General features: G+C 45.2%; 1 protein-coding gene across 1 annotated transcript in view; it reads left to right on the top strand.

The window, feature by feature from the left end:
- PRIM2 (DNA primase subunit 2) overlaps positions 1–18632 on the top strand; it is an 801093-nt gene that overhangs the window by 713117 nt on the left and 69344 nt on the right. Inside the window, exon 13 of the mRNA XM_069235757.1 lies at positions 15855–15923. Coding sequence (XP_069091858.1) covers positions 15855–15923 — 69 coding nt within the window. The remainder of the gene's footprint in view (positions 1–15854; positions 15924–18632) is intronic.

Raw genomic sequence — 18632 nt, 5'->3', positions numbered from 1 at the left:
AACCCAATTTTTCAACACAATTTTGGCATTTTACTGGGGCATACCCCATTTGTGCAATTTTTTGTGCTTTCAGCCTCCTTCCAGTCAGTGACAGGAATGGTCATGAAACCAATGCTGGATCCCAGAAACCTAAACATTTCTGAAAAGTAGACAAAATTCTGAATTCAGCAAGGGGTCATTTGTGTAGATCCTACAAGGGTTTCCTACAGAAAATAACAGCTGAAAAAGAAAAATATTGAAATTGAGGTGAAAAAACCATCAATTTTTCTCTACGTTTTACTCTGTAACTTTTCCCTGCAATGTCAGATTATCGAAAGCAATATACAGTTACGTCTGCTGGACTCCTCTGGTTGCGGGGATATATAGGGCTTGTAGGTTCATCAAGAACCCGAGGAACCCAGAGCCAATAAATGAGCTGCACCCTGCAGTGCGTTTTCATTCTATACCGGGTATACAGCAATTCATTTGCTGAAATATAAGGAGTAAAAAATTGCTATCAAGAAAACCTTTGCATTTCCAAAAAGGGCACAAGATAAGGTGTTGAGGAGCAGTGGTTATTTGCACATCTCTGAATTCCGGGGTGACCATAGTAGCACGTGAATTACAGGGAATTTCTCAAATAGATGTCTTTTTTACACACACTCCTATATTTGGAAGGAAAACATGTAGAGAAAGACAAGGGGCAATAGTACTTGTTTTGCTAATCTATGTTCCCCCAAGTCTCCCGATAAAAATGGTACCTCACTTGTGTGGGTAGGCCTAGTACCCGCGACAGGATATGCCCCAAAACACAACATGGACACATCACAGAAAACAGAGCTGTTTTTAGCAAAGTGACTACCTGTAGATTTTGGCCTCTAGCTCAGCCGCCACCTAGGGAAACCTACCAAACCTGTGCATTTCTGAAAACTAGAGACCTAGGGGAATCCAAGGAGGGGTGACTTGTGTGGCTCGGACCAGGTTCTGTTACCCAGAATCCTTTGCAAACCTCAAAATTTGGCTAAAAAAACACATGTTTCTCACATTTCGGTGGCAGAAAGTTATGGAATCTGAGAGGAGCCACAAATTTCCTTCCACCCAGCGTTCCCCCACGTCTCCCGATAAAAATGATACCTCACTTGTGTGGGTAGGCCTAGCACCCGCGACAGGATATGCCCCAAAACACAACGTGGACACATCACAGAAAACAGAGCTGTTTTTAGCAAAGTGACTACCTGTAGATTTTGGCCTCTAGCTCAGCCGCCACCTAGGGAAACCTACCAAACCTGTGCATTTCTGAAAACTAGAGACCTAGGGGAATCCAAGGAGGGGTGACTTGTGTGGCTCGGACCAGGTTCTGTTACCCAGAATCCTTTGCAAACCTCAAAATTTGGCTAAAAAAACACATGTTCCTCACATTTCTGTGGCAGAAAGTTCTGGAATCTGAGAGGAGCCACAAATTTCCTTCCACCCAGCGTTCCCCCACGTCTCCCGATAAAAATGATACCTCACTTGTGTGGGTAGGCCTCGCGCCCGCGACAGGATATACCCCAAAACACAACGTGGACATATCACAGAAAACAGAGCTGTTTTTAGCAAAGTGACTACCTGTAGATTTTGGCCTCTAGCTCAGCCGCCACCTAGGGAAACCTACCAAACCTGTACATTTCTGAAAACTAGAGACCTAGGGGAATCCAAGGAGGGGTGACTTGCGGGGCTCGGACCAGGTTCTGTTACCCAGAATCCTTTGCAAACCTCAAAATTTCGCTAAAAAAACACATGTTCCTCACATTTCTGTGGCAGAAAGTTATGGAATCTGAGAGGAGCGACAAATTTCCTTCCACCCAGCGTTCCCCCACGTCTCCCGATAAAAATGATACCTCACTTGTGTGGGTAGGCCTAGCACCCGCGACAGGATATGCCCCAAAACACAACGTGGACACATCACAGAAAACAGAGCTGTTTTTAGCAAAGTGACTACCTGTAGATTTTGGCCTCTAGCTCAGCCGCCACCTAGGGAAACCTACCAAACCTGTGCATTTCTGAAAACTAGAGACCTAGGGGAATCCAAGGAGGGGTGACTTGTGTGGCTCGGACCAGGTTCTGTTACCCAGAATCCTTTGCAAACCTCAAAATTTGGCTAAAAAAAACACATGTTCCTCACATTTCTGTGGCAGAAAGTTCTGGAATCTGAGAGGAGCCACAAATTTCCTTCCACCCAGCGTTCCCCCACGTCTCCCGATAAAAATGATACCTCACTTGTGTGGGTAGGCCTCGCGCCCGTGACAGGATATACCCCAAAACACAACGTGGACATATCACAGAAAACAGAGCTGTTTTTAGCAAAGTGACTACCTGTAGATTTTGGCCTCTAGCTCAGCCGCCACCTAGGGAAACCTACCAAACCTGTGCATTTCTGAAAACTAGAGACCTAGGGGAATCCAAGGAGGGGTGACTTGCGGGGCTCGGACCAGGTTCTGTTACCCAGAATCCTTTGCAAACCTCAAAATTTCGCTAAAAAAACACATGTTCCTCACATTTCTGTGGCAGAAAGTTCTGGAATCTGAGAGGAGCCACAAATTTCCTTCCACCCAGCGTTCCCCCATGTCTCCCGATAAAAATGATACCTCACTTGTGTGGGTAGGCCTAGCGCCCGCGACAGGATATGCCCCAAAACACAACGTGGACATATCACAGAAAACAGAGCTGTTTTTAGCAAAGTGACTACCTGTAGATTTTGGCCTCTAGCTCAGCCGCCACCTAGGGAAACCTACCAAACCTGTGCATTTCTGAAAACTATAGACCTAGGGGAATCCAAGGAGGGGTGACTTGCGGGGCTCGGACCAGGTTCTGATACCCAGAATCCTTTGCAAATCTCAAAATTTGGCTAAAAAAACACATGTTCCTCACATTTCTGTGGCAGAAAGTTCTGGAATCTGAGAGGAGCCACAAATTTCCTTCCACCCAGCGTTCCCCCACGTCTCCCGATAAAAATGATACCTCACTTGTGTGGGTAGGCCTAGCGCCCGCGACAGGATATGCCCCAAAACACAACGTGGACATATCACAGAAAACAGAGCTGTTTTTAGCAAAGTGACTACCTGTAGATTTTGGCCTCTAGCTCAGCCGCCACCTAGGGAAACCTACCAAACCTGTGCATTTCTGAAAACTAGAGACCTAGGGGAATCCAAGGAGGGGTGACTTGCGGGGCTCGGACCAGGTTCTGTTACCCAGAATCCTTTGCAAACCTCAAAATTTGGCTAAAAAAACACATGTTCCTCACATTTCTGTGGCAGAAAGTTCTGGAATCTGAGAGGAGCCACAAATTTCCTTCCACCCAGCGTTCCCCCACTTCTCCCGATAAAAATGATACCTCACTTGTGTGGGTAGGCCTAGCGCCCGCGACTGGATATGCCCCAAAACACAACGTGGACATATCACAGAAAACAGAGCTGTTTTTAGCAAAGTGACTACCTGTAGATTTTGGCCTCTAGCTCAGCCGCCACCTAGGGAAACCTACCAAACCTGTGCATTTCTGAAAACTAGAGACCTAGGGGAATCCAAGGAGGGGTGACTTGCGGGGCTCGGACCAGGTTCTGTTACCCAGAATCCTTTGCAAATCTCAAAATTTGGCTAAAAAAAACACATGTTCCTCACATTTCTGTGGCAGAAAGTTCTGGAATCTGAGAGGAGCCACAAATTTCCTTCCACCCAGCGTTCCCCCACGTCTCCCGATAAAAATGATACCTCACTTGTGTGGGTAGGCCTAGCGCCCGCGACAGGATATGCCCCAAAACACAACGTGGACACATCACAGAAAACAGAGCTGTTTTTAGCAAAGTGACTACCTGGAGATTTTGGCCTCTAGCTCAGCCGCCACCTAGGGAAACCTACCAAACCTGTACATTTCTGAAAACTAGAGACCTAGGGGAATCCAAGGAGGGGTGACTTGTGTGGCTCGGACCAGGTTCTGTTACCCATAATCCTTTGCAAACCTCAAAATTTGGCTAAAAAAACACATGTCCCTCACATTTCTGTGGCAGAAAGTTCTGGAATCTGAGAGGAGCTACAAATTTCCTTCCACCCAGCGTTCCCCCAAGTCTCCCGATAACAATGATACCTCACTTGCGTGGGTAGGCCTAGCGCCGGCGACAGGAAACACCCCAAAGCGCAACGTGGACACATCCTAAATTTTGGAAAAAAACAGAGGTGTTTTTTGCGAAGTGCCTACCTGTAGATTTTGGCCTCTAGCTCAGCCGGCACCTAGGGAAACCTACCAAACCTGTGCATTTCTGAAAACTAGAGACCTAGGGGAATCCAAGGAGGGGTGACTTGCGGGGCTCGGACCAGGTTCTGTTACCCAGAATCCTTTGCAAACCTCAAAATTTGGCTAAAAATACACATGTTACTCACATTTCTGTGGCAGAAAGTTCTGGAATCTGAGAGGAGCCACAAATGTCCTTCTACCCAGCGTTCCCCCAAGTCTCCCGATAAAAATGATACTTCACTTGTGTGGGTAGGACTAGCGCCCACGAAAGGAAAGGGCCCAAAACACAACGTGGACACATCACATTTTTTTATAAAAAGCAGTGCCTACCTGTGGATTTTGGCCTGTAGCTCAGCCGACACCTGAGGAAACCTAGCAAACCAGTGCATTTTTGAAAACTAGAAACCCAGGGGAATCCAAGATGGGGTGACTTGCGGGGCTCTGACCAGGTTGTGTTACCCAGAATCCTTTGCAAACATCAAAATTTGGCCCAAAAAACACTTTTTCCTCTCATTTCGGTGACAGAAAGTTCTGGAATCTGAGAGGAGCCACAAATTTCCTTCCACCCAGCGTTCCCCTAAGTCTCTCGATAAAAATGGTACATCACTTCTGTGGGTAGGCCTAGCGCCCACAAAAGGAAATGGCCCAAAACACAACGTGGACACAACATATTTTTTCACAGAAAACAGAGGTGTTTTTTGCAAGGTGCCTACCTGTGGTGTTTGGCCTGTAGCTCAGCCGGCCCCAGGGGGGGGGGGCAGAAATGCCCTAAAATAAATTTGCCCCCCCAACCCCCACCCTCCCCCGCCGGGAGCGACCCTTGCCTACGGGGTCGCTCCCCCTGCGTGACATTGGCACCAAAAAACAAATCCCCGGTGCCTAGTGGTTTCTGCCCCCTTGGGGGCAGGTTGACCTAAACTCAGCCAATCTGCCCCCAAGGGGGGCAGAAATGGCCTAAATACAATTTGTCCCCCAGGGGAGCGACTTTTGCCTGATGGGTCGCTCCCCATCTCTAAAAAAAAAAAAAAAAAAAAGAAAGAAAAAAAAAAGAAAAAAAAGAAAAATTCCCCTGGCGCCTAGAGGTTTCTGCCCCCCCCCCCCCCCCCCCCGCCCCCCTGGGGCAGTTCGGCCTAATAATAGGCCGATCTGTCCCCCGGGGGGGCAGAAATGGCCTAAAATAAATTTGCCCCCCCAACCCCCACCACCCCCCCGGGAGCGACCCTTGCCTACGGGGTCGCTCCCCCTGCGTGACATTGGCGCCAAAAAACAAATCCCCGGTGCCTAGTGGTTTCTGCCCCCTAGGGGGCAGATTGACCTAAAATTGGCCAATCTGCCCCCAGGGGGGCAGAAATGGTCTAAATACAATTTGCCCCCCCAGGGGAGCGACCCTTGCCTGATGGGTCGCTCCCCATCTCTAAAAAAAAAAGAAACAACAAAAAAAAAAAACACAAAAAAAAAATTGCCCTGGCGCCTAGAGTGTTCTGCCCCCCCCCCCCCCGGGGGCAGTTCGGCCTAAAAATAGGCCGATCTGTCCCCCGGGGGGGCAGAAATGGCCTAAAATAAATTTGCCCCCCCAACCGGCACACCCCCCCCCCCCCGGGAGCGACCCTTGCCTACGGGGTCGCTCCCCCTGCGTGACATTGGCGCCAAAAAACAAATCCCCGGTGCCTTGTGGTTTCTGCCCCCTTGGGGGCAGATTGACCTAAAATTGGCCAATCTGCCCCCAGGGGGGCAGAAATGGTCTAAATACAATTTGCCCCCCCAGGGGAGCGACCCTTGCCTGATGGGTCGCTCCCCATCTCTAAAAAAAGAAACAACACAAAATAAAAACACAAAAAAAAAATTGCCCTGGCGCCTAGAGTGTTCTGCCCCCCCCCCCCGGGGGCAGTTCGGCCTAATAATAGGCCGATCTGTCCCCCGGGGGGGCAGAAATGGCCTAAAATAAATTTGCCCCCCCACCCCCCCCCCCGGGAGCGACCCTTGCCTACGGGGTCGCTCCCCCTGCGTGACATTGGCGCCAAAAAACAAATCCCCGGTGCCTAGTGGTTTCTGCCCCCTTGGGGGCAGATTGACCTAAAATCGGCCAATCTGCCCCCAGGGGGGCAGAAATGGTCTAAATACAATTTGCCCCCCAGGGGAGCGACCCTTGCCTGATGGGTCGCTCCCCATCTCTAAAAAAAAAAATAAAAAAAAAAAAAGAACAAAAAAAAAAAACACACAAAAAAATTTTGCCCTGGCGCCTAGAGGTTTCTTCCCCCCCTGGGGGCAGATCGGCCTAATAATAGGCCGATCTGCCCCCAGGGGGGGCAGAAAAGGCCTTCCCAAAAAATTGCCCCCCCTGGGAGCGACCCTTGCCAAAGGGGTCGCTTTGTTGCGTGACATTCGCGCGCAAAAACAAACTCCCTGGTGTCTAATGGTTTCTGCCCCCCTTGGGGGCAGATTGGCCTTATCAAAATAGGCCAATCTGCCCCCAAGGGGGGCAGAAATGGCCTAAATATATAGTGCCCCGTAGGGGAGCGACCCTTGCCTAAGGGATCGCTCCCCACCTAAAAAAAAAAGAATTCATCACAAAAAAAAAAAAAAAAAAAAAATGGTCCCTGGTGCCTAGAGGTTTCTGCCCCCAGGGGGGGCAGAAAAGGCCTTCCTAAAAAAATGCCCCCCTGGGAGCGACCCTTGCCCAAGGGGTCGCTCCCTTTTGCCAATTTCAAGAAAAAAAAAAAATCCCTGGTGTCTAGTGGGGTTTCAAAAGCCGGATTGCAAGCAATCCGGCTTTTGAAACCTGTGAGAGACTTCAAAGGGAAGGAAATACATTTCCTTCCCTTTGAAGCCTCTCGGGGCCTCCCCCATGGGATTGAAAAAGAAATGCGATGGGGGAGACCCTGTGACTAATCAGCGCGCGCTCGCGCGCTGACGTCACAGGGGGTGTTGGGGGGGGGTCGGGGGTGGGAGGGGAAGGGCTTCCCCTTCCATCCCTGACTTGGGGGGGAACCCCACAGAGGGAGCGAGAGCGCTCCCTCTGGGCTGTGTGCCGAGGACGTAGTGGTTACGTCCTGCGGCACAGCAGCACTGTGCCGCAGGACGTAACCACTACGTCCGCGGCACAGAAGGGGTTAATAACCATAAATTAACACCTTAACACCTCACAGCAAGTTATGTAAGTTCTTTGTTGAGACTGCCCAGAACCCCAAGGGTCCTTGCGCACATAGCCTTGCAACACTAACTCTCTCCCCTTGTTAAATAAAAAATGTAAATAGTCACATTATAGTTCTTCATTAAGTCGTCAAGGCTCTTACATTAGTCTGCTAGATTGAGTGGTATGAGGTGTTTGCGATGCACTCTGGTTGTGCACCGATGTAGAAGTTCTGATGCTTAAACTGGACTGTGAGGCAGGATCGCCTCATTCATAATTGCAGGAGCTGATGAATGTCAATATAGGTGCTTAAAGTGTGACAAGTCCCATGTGATTGAGTTTCCGGGACGATGTGCCCTCACCATGTTTACTTTGCACTTCACATCAGAGGATCAACAGCAAACAGTATCTCTTTCCACTTTGGTTTCTGTTTGACTAGGACCCGGTCACCTTTATCGAAGACTGTTTCCTGAGCTCGTTGACATTGATCGGTATATGTTTTCATTTTGTGTTTTGCAGAAGTGTAACCTTATCGGCATTTAAGGATCCGTCCACTGTCAGTTGTGGCAGTTCGCACCCGATGGTTCTTTCAAATAGCAGGACTCATCAGCTGTGGAGTGAGGAGTTGAGTGATAAGCACAGAGGGCTTGACACAGGGCTTGGTTTAGCTTCCTCCCCCCTCATTAGTGCTAGTTAAATTACCCTTTTGATGGTAACCATGAATCATTCCACGGCCCCATTGACTTGAGCCACAGAAGTGTAGTTTTTTCATGCGCAACATTTAGTCTGACTAGAAACTCCTTAAATTATTTGCTATTGAATGGCAAACTTTTGTCAGATTTGAGTGGTGAGGATACCTTGCGCTGCAAAGATGTCATCCAGCCGCTCAGTGACCTTGTCATGGTTGATGATAACCCTTCTATGAAAGAAAGCATGAATACTCATTAGTGACTACCATGCGATAATGTCAGTTTCCTAAAGATCCAAAGAAATTAACTGCAACTCTTTCCCAAGTCTGTGCAGGAAGGTCAGGCACTGTCAATGGATGTTGCCTCACTTTGGGGTTAAATGTGGTTGTCAAGGTGGCACTTTTTCAGTTCCCTCTCAACTTGCTTGTCTAGGCGTGAGACCACTCTGTCTCTTATGGTGGCTACAATGCCAAGGTGTCCTTCATGGGCTAGGTCAGTGACTTGCTGTCTTAGGCTCTCAGGTATGACAATTCTCGAGCCTCTCAATATCATACCTTCCCTGGTCACAGACAGTTTATCTTGCACAACTTTTCACTCCTCTTCCACGATCAAGATGAAATTATGTCTTTGAGGTTAAGCATGTTTTTATTGGCAGTAGCAGCAATTATCTGTTCAATGGATAGGGCTGCTATCATGCTGGACCTCATAATTAAGTTAATGTAATTTTCAGCTGTTTTCAATGTCCAACTGACACAATGTAGTGGTAGTATTGTAAAGTAATCAGCAGAGTTCTGATCTTTACTTGGCCTGCGTACAGTTGCATAGCCATACTCTAGCAATGGCAGCCCCCACCTCTCAATGCGAGGGGGTAACTTGGCTTTCAGGTTTCCAAACATAGTGAGCAGCGCTTGGTGGTCTGTAATGAAAAGTTTTCCGTATAGAAACACATGAATGTTTGCAGGTCCACGCTACAGCCAGATTCTCATTCTCTGGCTGAGAATAGGCATATTCAGTGTCAGACAGGCTTCGACTGGCACAGGCCACAATGTGTATCTGAGCATTCGAATGACTATTATGTTGAGCAAGGATTGACCCCAGCCCCACGAGGCTCACATCTTCTGTGATCTCAATATGTAACTTAGGGTCAAAATAGGCCACCTCGTTTGCATTCTCAATTGTATATTTATTCTTTTTAGTCTTTGATCACATCTAGCAGACCATTGGAACAGGGCATTTCATTTTGTCAAGTCTCTTAGTGGGGTGCAATAATTGGCATGCCTAGGAAGGATCGCAGCATGGTGACATCTTATTTGGGGGCAAGTAGCTGATCAGGAGTCATTCTTCCATCAGAGAATATGTGGCAAAAGAATTCAGGTTTGGTCTTGTGAAACTCACACTTTGCTGCATTCAGAGTGAGACCTACATCAGCAAGTAAATGGCACACTTGTGTAAGAGCCTTGTCATGCTCCTTTAACTTTTTTCCAAATACTAACATGTTATTACTGTAATTAAAAGCATGCATGACAGGTTGGATTATTCAACGTATAACTTCCTTAAATATTTTTGCAGCCGATGACACTCCAAAAGTCAACCTTTTGTATATGAACAAACTAACATGAGTTGAAAAAGTAGTGATGTACCTACAGTCCTCTTCCAACTTGAGTTGATGGTATCCCTTGTTCAGGTGTACATGGGAGAAGACTTTGGCACCATTCAGTTGCATGATCATGTCTGCTGTGTGTGGACCAGGATGTCTTTCTCTTGCAGTTGCTTTGTTGACCTGGCCCATAACGACACAGATGTGCAGTGCTCCTCCACTGTCCTTTTTTTTTCTACACCAACACTGTGGCGAAACCCATGGCGTAGAGCCAGTGGTTAATGTCATGCTTCAGCAGTGTTTCTAGTTCTTTCTCAACTGCTTCATGCAAGTGAAAAGCGATTCGGCGGTGCCACTGGGCAACAGGGCAAATGTCCTCATTAATGTGAGTGTGTGTGTGTCTTTCACTGTCTTGAGTCTTCCTCTGCCATGAAACGACGATGGAAACTGACTCACAATTTCAGATTGAGTTTGGAGTTTTATAATTGAGAGAGATCAGTCCCATGTCAGCAGCAGTGGCAAAACTGAGTAGGAATGTACTGGACGAAGTTCCTTGAAAACGTGAATTAGACCTTGCTCAGATACTGCTTTGTGTCACATTGTCCCTGTAATGACCCGACTCTGCAACAGTAGAAGCAGCCCATGTGTATACCTTCCTGTTTGATGAGTTGAGGTGTGGCACAGGAGACAGGCTACTGAACTTCTCGACTGCCATGGTGTTATCAAACACACCCCTGTCTATGGTTAAGGTTATTGGGCAACCATTGACCTTTATTGTAAACTTGGGGCAATGTCCAAATTAATTTGGTTGTTTCGTTTGATGGTTTCTTTGTCTCTTATTCTTCCTTGCAAGCAGCCAGACTGACATGCACCTGTCATACCATCATCTCGCATCCATCTTCTTCACTGCTGCTTGATAATGACGTTGAAGAACCTTTGTAGAATGAGCTTGACGACGATTGACTTTGCCTGGTTTCTATGTTTCCCAACTGATGTTGCTTTTTGGCCCTGTGGACATGGTGAGAATGCTTCTGGAACCTTATATTGTCCATTTTCTCTTCTCACTGTGACATATTTGGTTTCTGTTTCACATAGCAAACTGTTATGAAGTGATTTTCTTTCCCACAACCTGCCCTGCGGCTCGACATTTCCTGTCATGGGAAAATGAAAACCCACACCAGAAATAAGTTTTTCTTCTTTGAAGACATTGACTTGCCTGCATCTACCTCATACTTGTGGTTGCTTTTCATGACGAATGACGATTCATTCTTCACTGTTCCAGCTCCTATACCAGCAGCTTGTCGGTCTGCTTTTTCATCAGCTCTTGCAGCCATTAGTATTTTCTATAAACTGAGCATATCTTTCAAAATGCATCTTCCATAAGAGTCTGAAAGACAGCCATTGATGACTCTGAAGCGTATGGCTTCTTTTAATTAACTAAACTTAGTGTTTGATAAGGACTTCAAGTCTTTCAGCAAATTCATCATTTCACCAGCTTGCTGTCATGCTTGATTGAAAACGTACCTTACATTGTCGACATTCGGCATTGGAGTGAGCTTGGTAACCAATGCTTCTTTGATTCAACAGTACAATATTGCATCAGTTTGTGAGATATTTTTCAGTACTTCTTTTACTCCGTCACCGGCAAGGTTCTTTAAATACTTAATGATATTCTTATCTATTTCTTCTAGACATCTATATTCACTGAACGTCTCAATCCATGCCGTCAACCTGGCTCCAATATTCTGCAGACGTTGAATACATTCATTATTCCAGTAGCTTTTGTTGCCCTGGGTGCTACTCGTGGCTGTACATGCATGGGCTCCTCAACAGGGCCTAGGTCGTCACACCGGATTTGAGGTTGTGCTACTAAGTACGTTTGTACTTTCGAGCCTGGTTATCACCGTCTTTAGTGTTTGCTTTGCATGGATGATGGCTCTGTGGTATGGAGCGACACAGTAATTCTTCTTTCAGCCTTATCAGCGGATTCTGGTGGGCTTTTTAAATATGAACTGAGAAACGTTCCTGCCCTGTCCTGATGACAATGCTATTAGTAAGCTAAGAGACAAGTCAGGGGTCATGTGCACATTTATGTGGGCTAGACGTTTATTTTACAAGGAGCAAAGCTTTTGCACAACAGATATGCTGAAGGTGCTCTCATATGTGATAAATGAAGAAAAGGCGATTTTGTTAAATATTTGCCTAGGGTTACCCAATATGAGACCAGTTCAGGGGTCAAGAGCTTTACAGTTCGGTCAAGCAGATTTTTCAAGTCCCTGGGCCTGCAGGTCCAGTAACATTTTTATGATTTTTCGAGGCCTGCTTATACCACCTACCGTTCTGCCATTTATGTCCCTGTAAAGAGGAAGTTGCTATTCCCCTTGCTGAAGAAATAGGTTATTCAAAATTATGACTCTGATATGCTTTTTCTCTTAATCACGAATGACCTTTGGGGTCTCTGAACCCTAGCAACTTGTATTACATTTTCATTAAACATTATGGTAACAAATTAAGAGTTGACTTTATAGATTTCTGACATAATTAAATCTCTTCTTTGGAAAGACTTTAAGCTGCCAAACCAATAAGAAGAAAAAACCAAGGGGAGTGTTTCAGGCATGAGATTATAAATTTGTTAGGAGGGCCCACTGTCAACTCAATATTCCAACTCTGGTTAAGTCAAATAAGTGTTGAAATAATCTCTACTCAACCTCTGGTAGCAACAGCGCAAACAGCAGGCAATCCCCTAACAAGGGCGTGCTAGGGTCAAACATTAAGAACAATTTTAAAGTACAGAACACAATAACTTTCCAAACAAATTTAGAAAAATAGAGAACAATTTAATAGGGAAAAAGACACTGTAATCATCAAAATAGATTAAGGGGAATCCGAGAAATTGATTTTTTAAGTCTGATGGCAAAAAACGCCTAGAAAGAAGTAATCCAAAACAGCGGTGGATTGGGGCCTACTCGCAATTTCAGGCCATTCACGATTAAATGTATGTTAGATACACCAAGTTGTTTGACCTAGTCAAAGGGTTTACCTTAAGACTTAGGAGGTCATTATGAACTTGGCGGTTTGGCCCACCATGCTGACATTGGCGGGTAAAACCGCCAGCCGGCATGGCGGGCCAAACCGCCACATAATGAACCCAGTGAGGGCCACCATCAGCAGCCCTCACTTACCGGCAGGCTTCCCCCGTCAGGCAGCCTGGTGGCAGGCGGAAACATTATCCGACAGGGCAGCGGTGCTACCCCTCGGATAATGTTTCCTCAGCCTCCAGCCTTTCCCTTGTGGGAAAGGCTGACGGAAGGGGTGCTCTGGGACACCCCTGGGGGCCCCTACACTGTCCATGCACTTGGCATAGGCAGTGCAGGGGCCCCGGTGCAGTTCCTCGTCGCGCAGGTCACTGCCCGATGTTCGGGCAGTGATCTGCACGACAGGTGCTGTTGCACCCGCCACACAGAGGCATTGGAGGCGGCTCCATGTGGAGCCGCCGTTAATGTCCCAGCCAGGCCTTCCTGTGGGCCGGCGGGCAGAAACAATGTTTCCGCCTGCCGGCCCACAGGAAGGTCCATTATACTGCCGGCGGGGAACCGGGGACGCTGGTGGTCAGTGTTTTGACCGCCAGAATGAATGTTCATAATGAGGGCCTTAATCTATAACTACCAGGAAGGTGTATGATCAGTTTTTTAGGCCCTAGCTCCTCAGGCCATCATGTCTGTCTAAAGCAGTGTTTCCCAAGCTGCGAGTCATGAGTTAATTTTTGGTGGTTCGCAAAAACCAGAACAATAAACAAAGGCTCCTTTCGGTGCTTCATTTTTTAAACATGGGGAATGGTGTTTATTTTTCTTTCTCTGACTGCACAGTGAGAGGAGTTTATAAGGTGAATTGTTTGAAAATGTAGCTAGGGTGTTATTTCGTGCAATACATAACAAACTGTAAATACAAATACCTGTAAATAAAGCCTGTGCATCCAGGTGTTAGGAAAGCAAAAATGCAACACTGTTTTTGTAATTCTGCAGTGTGCTGAAAACAGAGTTTAATAGAATCTAAATAAATCAAGACACTTACTTGGAGATGCACATATGAGACATATTCACAGAAAAAAGATTTTCCACACATTATGAATTGTGTGCTATATAATTTTAGCAGTAAAACTGCATGTCTTTGCAAATTTAGTGGCCATTTCAATGGAAAATGCACTGTCTTTAAATGACAATGCGCCACCACACAATGCTTTAGTTGCATTCAAAAATCACCCTATCCTTATGTTCATTAAAGCTAGGTGGGTCTCGAAAGTTATTTGTTTAAAAAAGTGTGTTGCAGTTCTCAGAAGTTTGTGAACCACTGCTGTAAAGTGTCTTGGTCCTCTCTAGACAGCTAGGCCCTCTTTGAGTCAGGAGCCTATTTGCTCTATGTCCATGAAGCAGGCAAACAAGAGATGAACCACTTAGTCCTTGGAGAGCACTTCCAGTCCGAGAGCGCCTGCAGGATTCACAGACCCTTGTGTGACTTTTTCCAGGAGGAGTCTAAAGTCAGAATTTTTATTCCATCAGGCCGTTCCTGTCCGTTCTCAGGTAGCTAAGCCCCGCTAAGTGATCAGCAGTTAAAATACATTGTCTTTTACTCGGCCCAGAGGCAAGCCATCATCCTCTGAGCCCAGAGTTGTTAACTTTCCCAGCCAACATGTGTATTCCAGCACTGCAAATGTTATAGGTAGCAGAACTGGTTTTAAGCCATTTCTGGCTCAGGCAGCCTAAAATAATTTTTACAAAGTTACATTTCTTCTTACTTTGTTAAAAATCTTGTTTCACCTTTAAGTTAAATTTGAAAAATTAACCAGGCACTGAATTTGAAGCATTGGTCTAGCCTTTCCCTTAGATGGAAAATAAAGACTTTATTCCTACCTAGGCCTGTTAGCAAAAGCTCTAGCCTGCCATGCTCACTGAAATATCTTTTGGGTTTTATTATGCTGTGAAGGCACTTTCCTGTTTTATTTTTATATATTATCACCTTTCCCTGTTGGCTTACAAGGAAATTTTAGGTGTGGCTTATAAATATACAAAAATAGGCTTTGGCATATGTGGGTAGTGTAATTACGCACTGCAGCCCACATATGCCATAGGTGCACTTAAGGCACCATTTTCGGTGGACTATAATGTTAAATAGGCCATTTAGAGAGCTCCAGTGTACAGCATGATTCACAGGGGAAGCACAGGCACTTTACTACTGTCAGATCATAAAAAGGCAAAAAGATCTGGAGTGGCCATGCAGAAAATGCAGATTTGCAACAGTGTAATTGTCTTTGTAAGCTTGTGTTTTAGTATTTTAACTTTTATGTTATAATGATTTGCTCTCTTGAACTGAGTAATTTGATTGCAGCTTAGCACTGTAACCGTTGCTTCTGGGAGTTTGCACAAAACATATTGGGTATACTGTGCATTACTATTCACTCTCTGAAACTATTGTGGATGTGATGTATTAGGATATTTTATGTATGTTTTGTGGCTTTTAACTAGAATAAACATTTGATGGTAGCAACAAATGATACATTTGTCTTTCACGTATATAAAGAATACTTCAGTAAAATATCAGTGAATTATTTCCCATTTATATGATTGAAATGCGATAATTACTTAATAACAAGTAGTAGTGGGAACATCCTTGCTTTACTTTAGAGCCTCCATTTGTCCTTGAGCAGAATTGTTGATAACTACCAGATATTGCTTTTGTCCCTCATGGAGTGATAACTTGTCTGATGGTTCCCAAAACTGCTGTAGGAAGAACACAACAGAGTGAATTACCCAAACAGTTGCTCACTGGAGGAGAGTACATAAGGGTTGTTATTTAGTGGTGCAAATTTGGACAGTAGGTTCTGATTTAGAAGTTATTAACCATGCCACTGGTCATTGACTATCTGGGAATGTCCTCCTCTTCATATAATATTGTTTAAATGTTCTTTTCTTTCTAAAAGAAGTATGTCAAAGGATATAAATATGTCAATTGTTACTTGTTGAGTATGAGATAACAGCTTTTAGCACAGAGTTTTTATAGACTACAACTAATCAAGCCATTGAGGTTAATTGAAACACCGATAAGCCTTATTTGAAGCACTGTTTGGACATTTAAGTTTTGTTATATTTGAATATAAAGCTGTTATAACAAGTATGTCCTTTCTGTATATTTTCTCAGATTTTGGATCTAGTTAAAGGAATGCATTACCAGTTAGCCTGCCAGAAGTACTTTGAGCTGATACACAATGTAAGTACAGTTCATTTGATTTTTTTTATTTTATTTTTTTATTTTTTTACAGAATTGTCTTTGCCTGCCTCTTGAAAAAAGCCTGAAAATCTGTTATAGCATTTTAGAGAATATATGCAGTTACAGAGTTTCCTAGTAACTGCCCTGTATTGATAGCTGAAAAGGGTATTTGAGTGCCGTGCATGAGTGGTTCTTCACATGTGGTCTGTAGACCACAGGGTGTCCACAATGGCTAATCAGGGGGGGTCTTTCGCTATTTAGAAACTAACATTTGCAGATCAATATAGCATGTGTGCCTTAAAATGCAAACTACAAAATAAAGGATTTTATAATGCTCTATAAATGTTAAGGAATTTGAAATTGGAGTTTAAAAATGAGGTTGCTGTACTTAGCTTGACTTGTGAGAATAGCACAAGTACAGCAAAAGGAATCTAACATGGATGATTGTCCTCATTTGAAGCACTTCTGCATGCCGACAAAGATCATGCTGTAGGAGCAAAAATATGGAGAGATATGCTTGAGTCTAGGACATCGCTTCATGTTTTAGAAATAAAACTATATTTAGGAAAGCTCCAACCTTCCCAATAAAATATAGTTTTTGTATTCAGCAGCATTGATTGTCTTCTAAAGGTAACCAATGTCTTCAATACCAAGGAGAGTTTTCAATCAGGTTCATACTTGGATGCACACCGCTATGGTTTGGGGAGTCTTGAATGGTGTATCAGACTTGCCTTTCCCAAACTTCTTTTCTGCTATCTTCTGGAATATTCCTGGATATCCATAAGCTGTGGTACCTGGGAGTTATTGAGCCAAGCTCCTTGAACCAAGGCTTCTACTCTTGCATCGTTTTTTGTTAAAGAACTGTGATCTAAATACAATCTTTGATCTCCATCCGCTCACAAATCATTTTAAATGAATTTTTCAAATGTGAAACTCCACCTCAGATTATTTTTGCTCTCTCAGTAAGTGCGACTGGAAAAGTGGAGTTGTCCTGTGGAATAAATTCTTCTAAATTAATGACCTTTTCCTCAGAAAATGTGCAAGCTCATGACATTGTTTAATATGTTTGTCATGTACAATTGTGTTCTGAAAAGCCAAGAAAAACATTTTATTTCTAGAGCACACCCCTGAAAACTTTAGGCTGTTGGAATAATTTTGAATAGATTCACTTATTGAAAGCCTGCCCAGTCCTTCGCTGACCTACTCTGAAATAGAGGTGTATTCAATTGCTAGATCACTCTGTATAGTATACAAATAGAAAACGAAGTATTGTAAACTTTGCATTATTGTTGGTTTTTAAATTAACTGTGTGCATTGATCTTAAGGCTTATCCATTTGACAAGCTATACCTGTTAGAAATGGGGTCTCTAGTTGGCAGTCAGTCTACACCCTGGTAGGACACTCTGAAAACACCACAAAACACTCAACACCAGTTTAGAAAAATAGCCAAAATGTATTTGGGTTAAACAAAACCAAAAACAAAACAAAAATCCAATATACACAAGTAGAGATATCACTGTTTAGTCTTAATCTTAAAGAATCACTGGTTGTATCCTTAGAACACACAGTACCTTGGGTGCGTCAAAAACAGAGATGATGGGGGCTGCAAAGGAGGTCATGTGTCGGAAACCAAGCAATGGTTTGATTATTTTCCCTCTGGACGGGTGATGCGTCAATTCTTTTCCAGCCTGACCCAGACATTTATTCCACAGCCAGGCAGAGGCACAGAATGGTTAAGCAAGAAAATGCCCGCTTTTTAAAAGATACTGGAGGAGGCCTGTTCTATTGTCTCCAAAGATGGGAGAGATACAGCGAAGTTCACAATCCGTTGTGGGCTGGACACGACCTACTCTCTGGGCAGATCGGTCGCTACGACGGTGGCCTTGAGACGCCACGTCTGGTTGCGTACTTCTGGTTTGTCTGGGGATGTCCAACAGTCCCTCATGGACATGCCCTTTGATGGCTCTCTTCTCTGTGGAGACCAAGCAGACTCGGTCTTGGAGAGATTCAAGGATTCCCGGGCTACGGCTCGGTCCCTTGCAATTTCTTCTGCTCCTTGCCCCTGCAGTCTGCTTTTCATCCCTTTTGTGTCCACGGAAGGGGCTCCCTGTCGTGTCCTCCACCTAGCCACCATGCCACCCATGCTGTCCAGTCACTGCGTGGCTGGGGACGTGGAATCCCACGTGGGTGTGGAACAGGGAACCAGACGTCCGCCCAGTCCACCTCTGTCCCCGCTGCAGCCTCCAAACCCTCCTAGTCCATTCCCTCACCCCCCTCCAGTTGGCATCAGGATTTGCCATCACTTGCCCCTCTCGGAATCCTTCACTACGGACAGGTGGGTTTTGCAGATCGTTCAAAAGGGCTACTCCCTTCCTTTCGAATCTGCTCCACCAGCCATGCCTCCATCCCTCAGCCACCTCCCAGAGGATCATTCGGCGCTTCTCTGCCAGGAAGTTGCAGCTCTCTTGGCCAAGGGAGCTTTAGAGAAGGTGTCCGAAGTAGGTCATGCTTGTTATTCCCGCTACTTTCTGGTGCCTAAAAAGGACAAGGGCTTAAGTCCTATCACAGACCTTCAGGACCTAAACTACTTCCTCAAGTAAGAGAAATTAAAAATGCTCACCCTGACTCAGGTTCTGTCTGCCTTGGACCTGAGACTGGATGGTAGCGTTGGACTTGCAGGCGCTTATTTCCATATCCCCATCCTGCCTG

The sequence above is a fragment of the Pleurodeles waltl genome, chromosome 5, assembly GCF_031143425.1.
Source record: "Pleurodeles waltl isolate 20211129_DDA chromosome 5, aPleWal1.hap1.20221129, whole genome shotgun sequence".
Lineage (NCBI taxonomy): Eukaryota > Metazoa > Chordata > Amphibia > Caudata > Salamandridae > Pleurodeles > Pleurodeles waltl.
The sequence above is the reverse complement of the archived record's forward strand: the minus strand, read 5'-3'. Positions and strand labels throughout refer to the sequence as shown.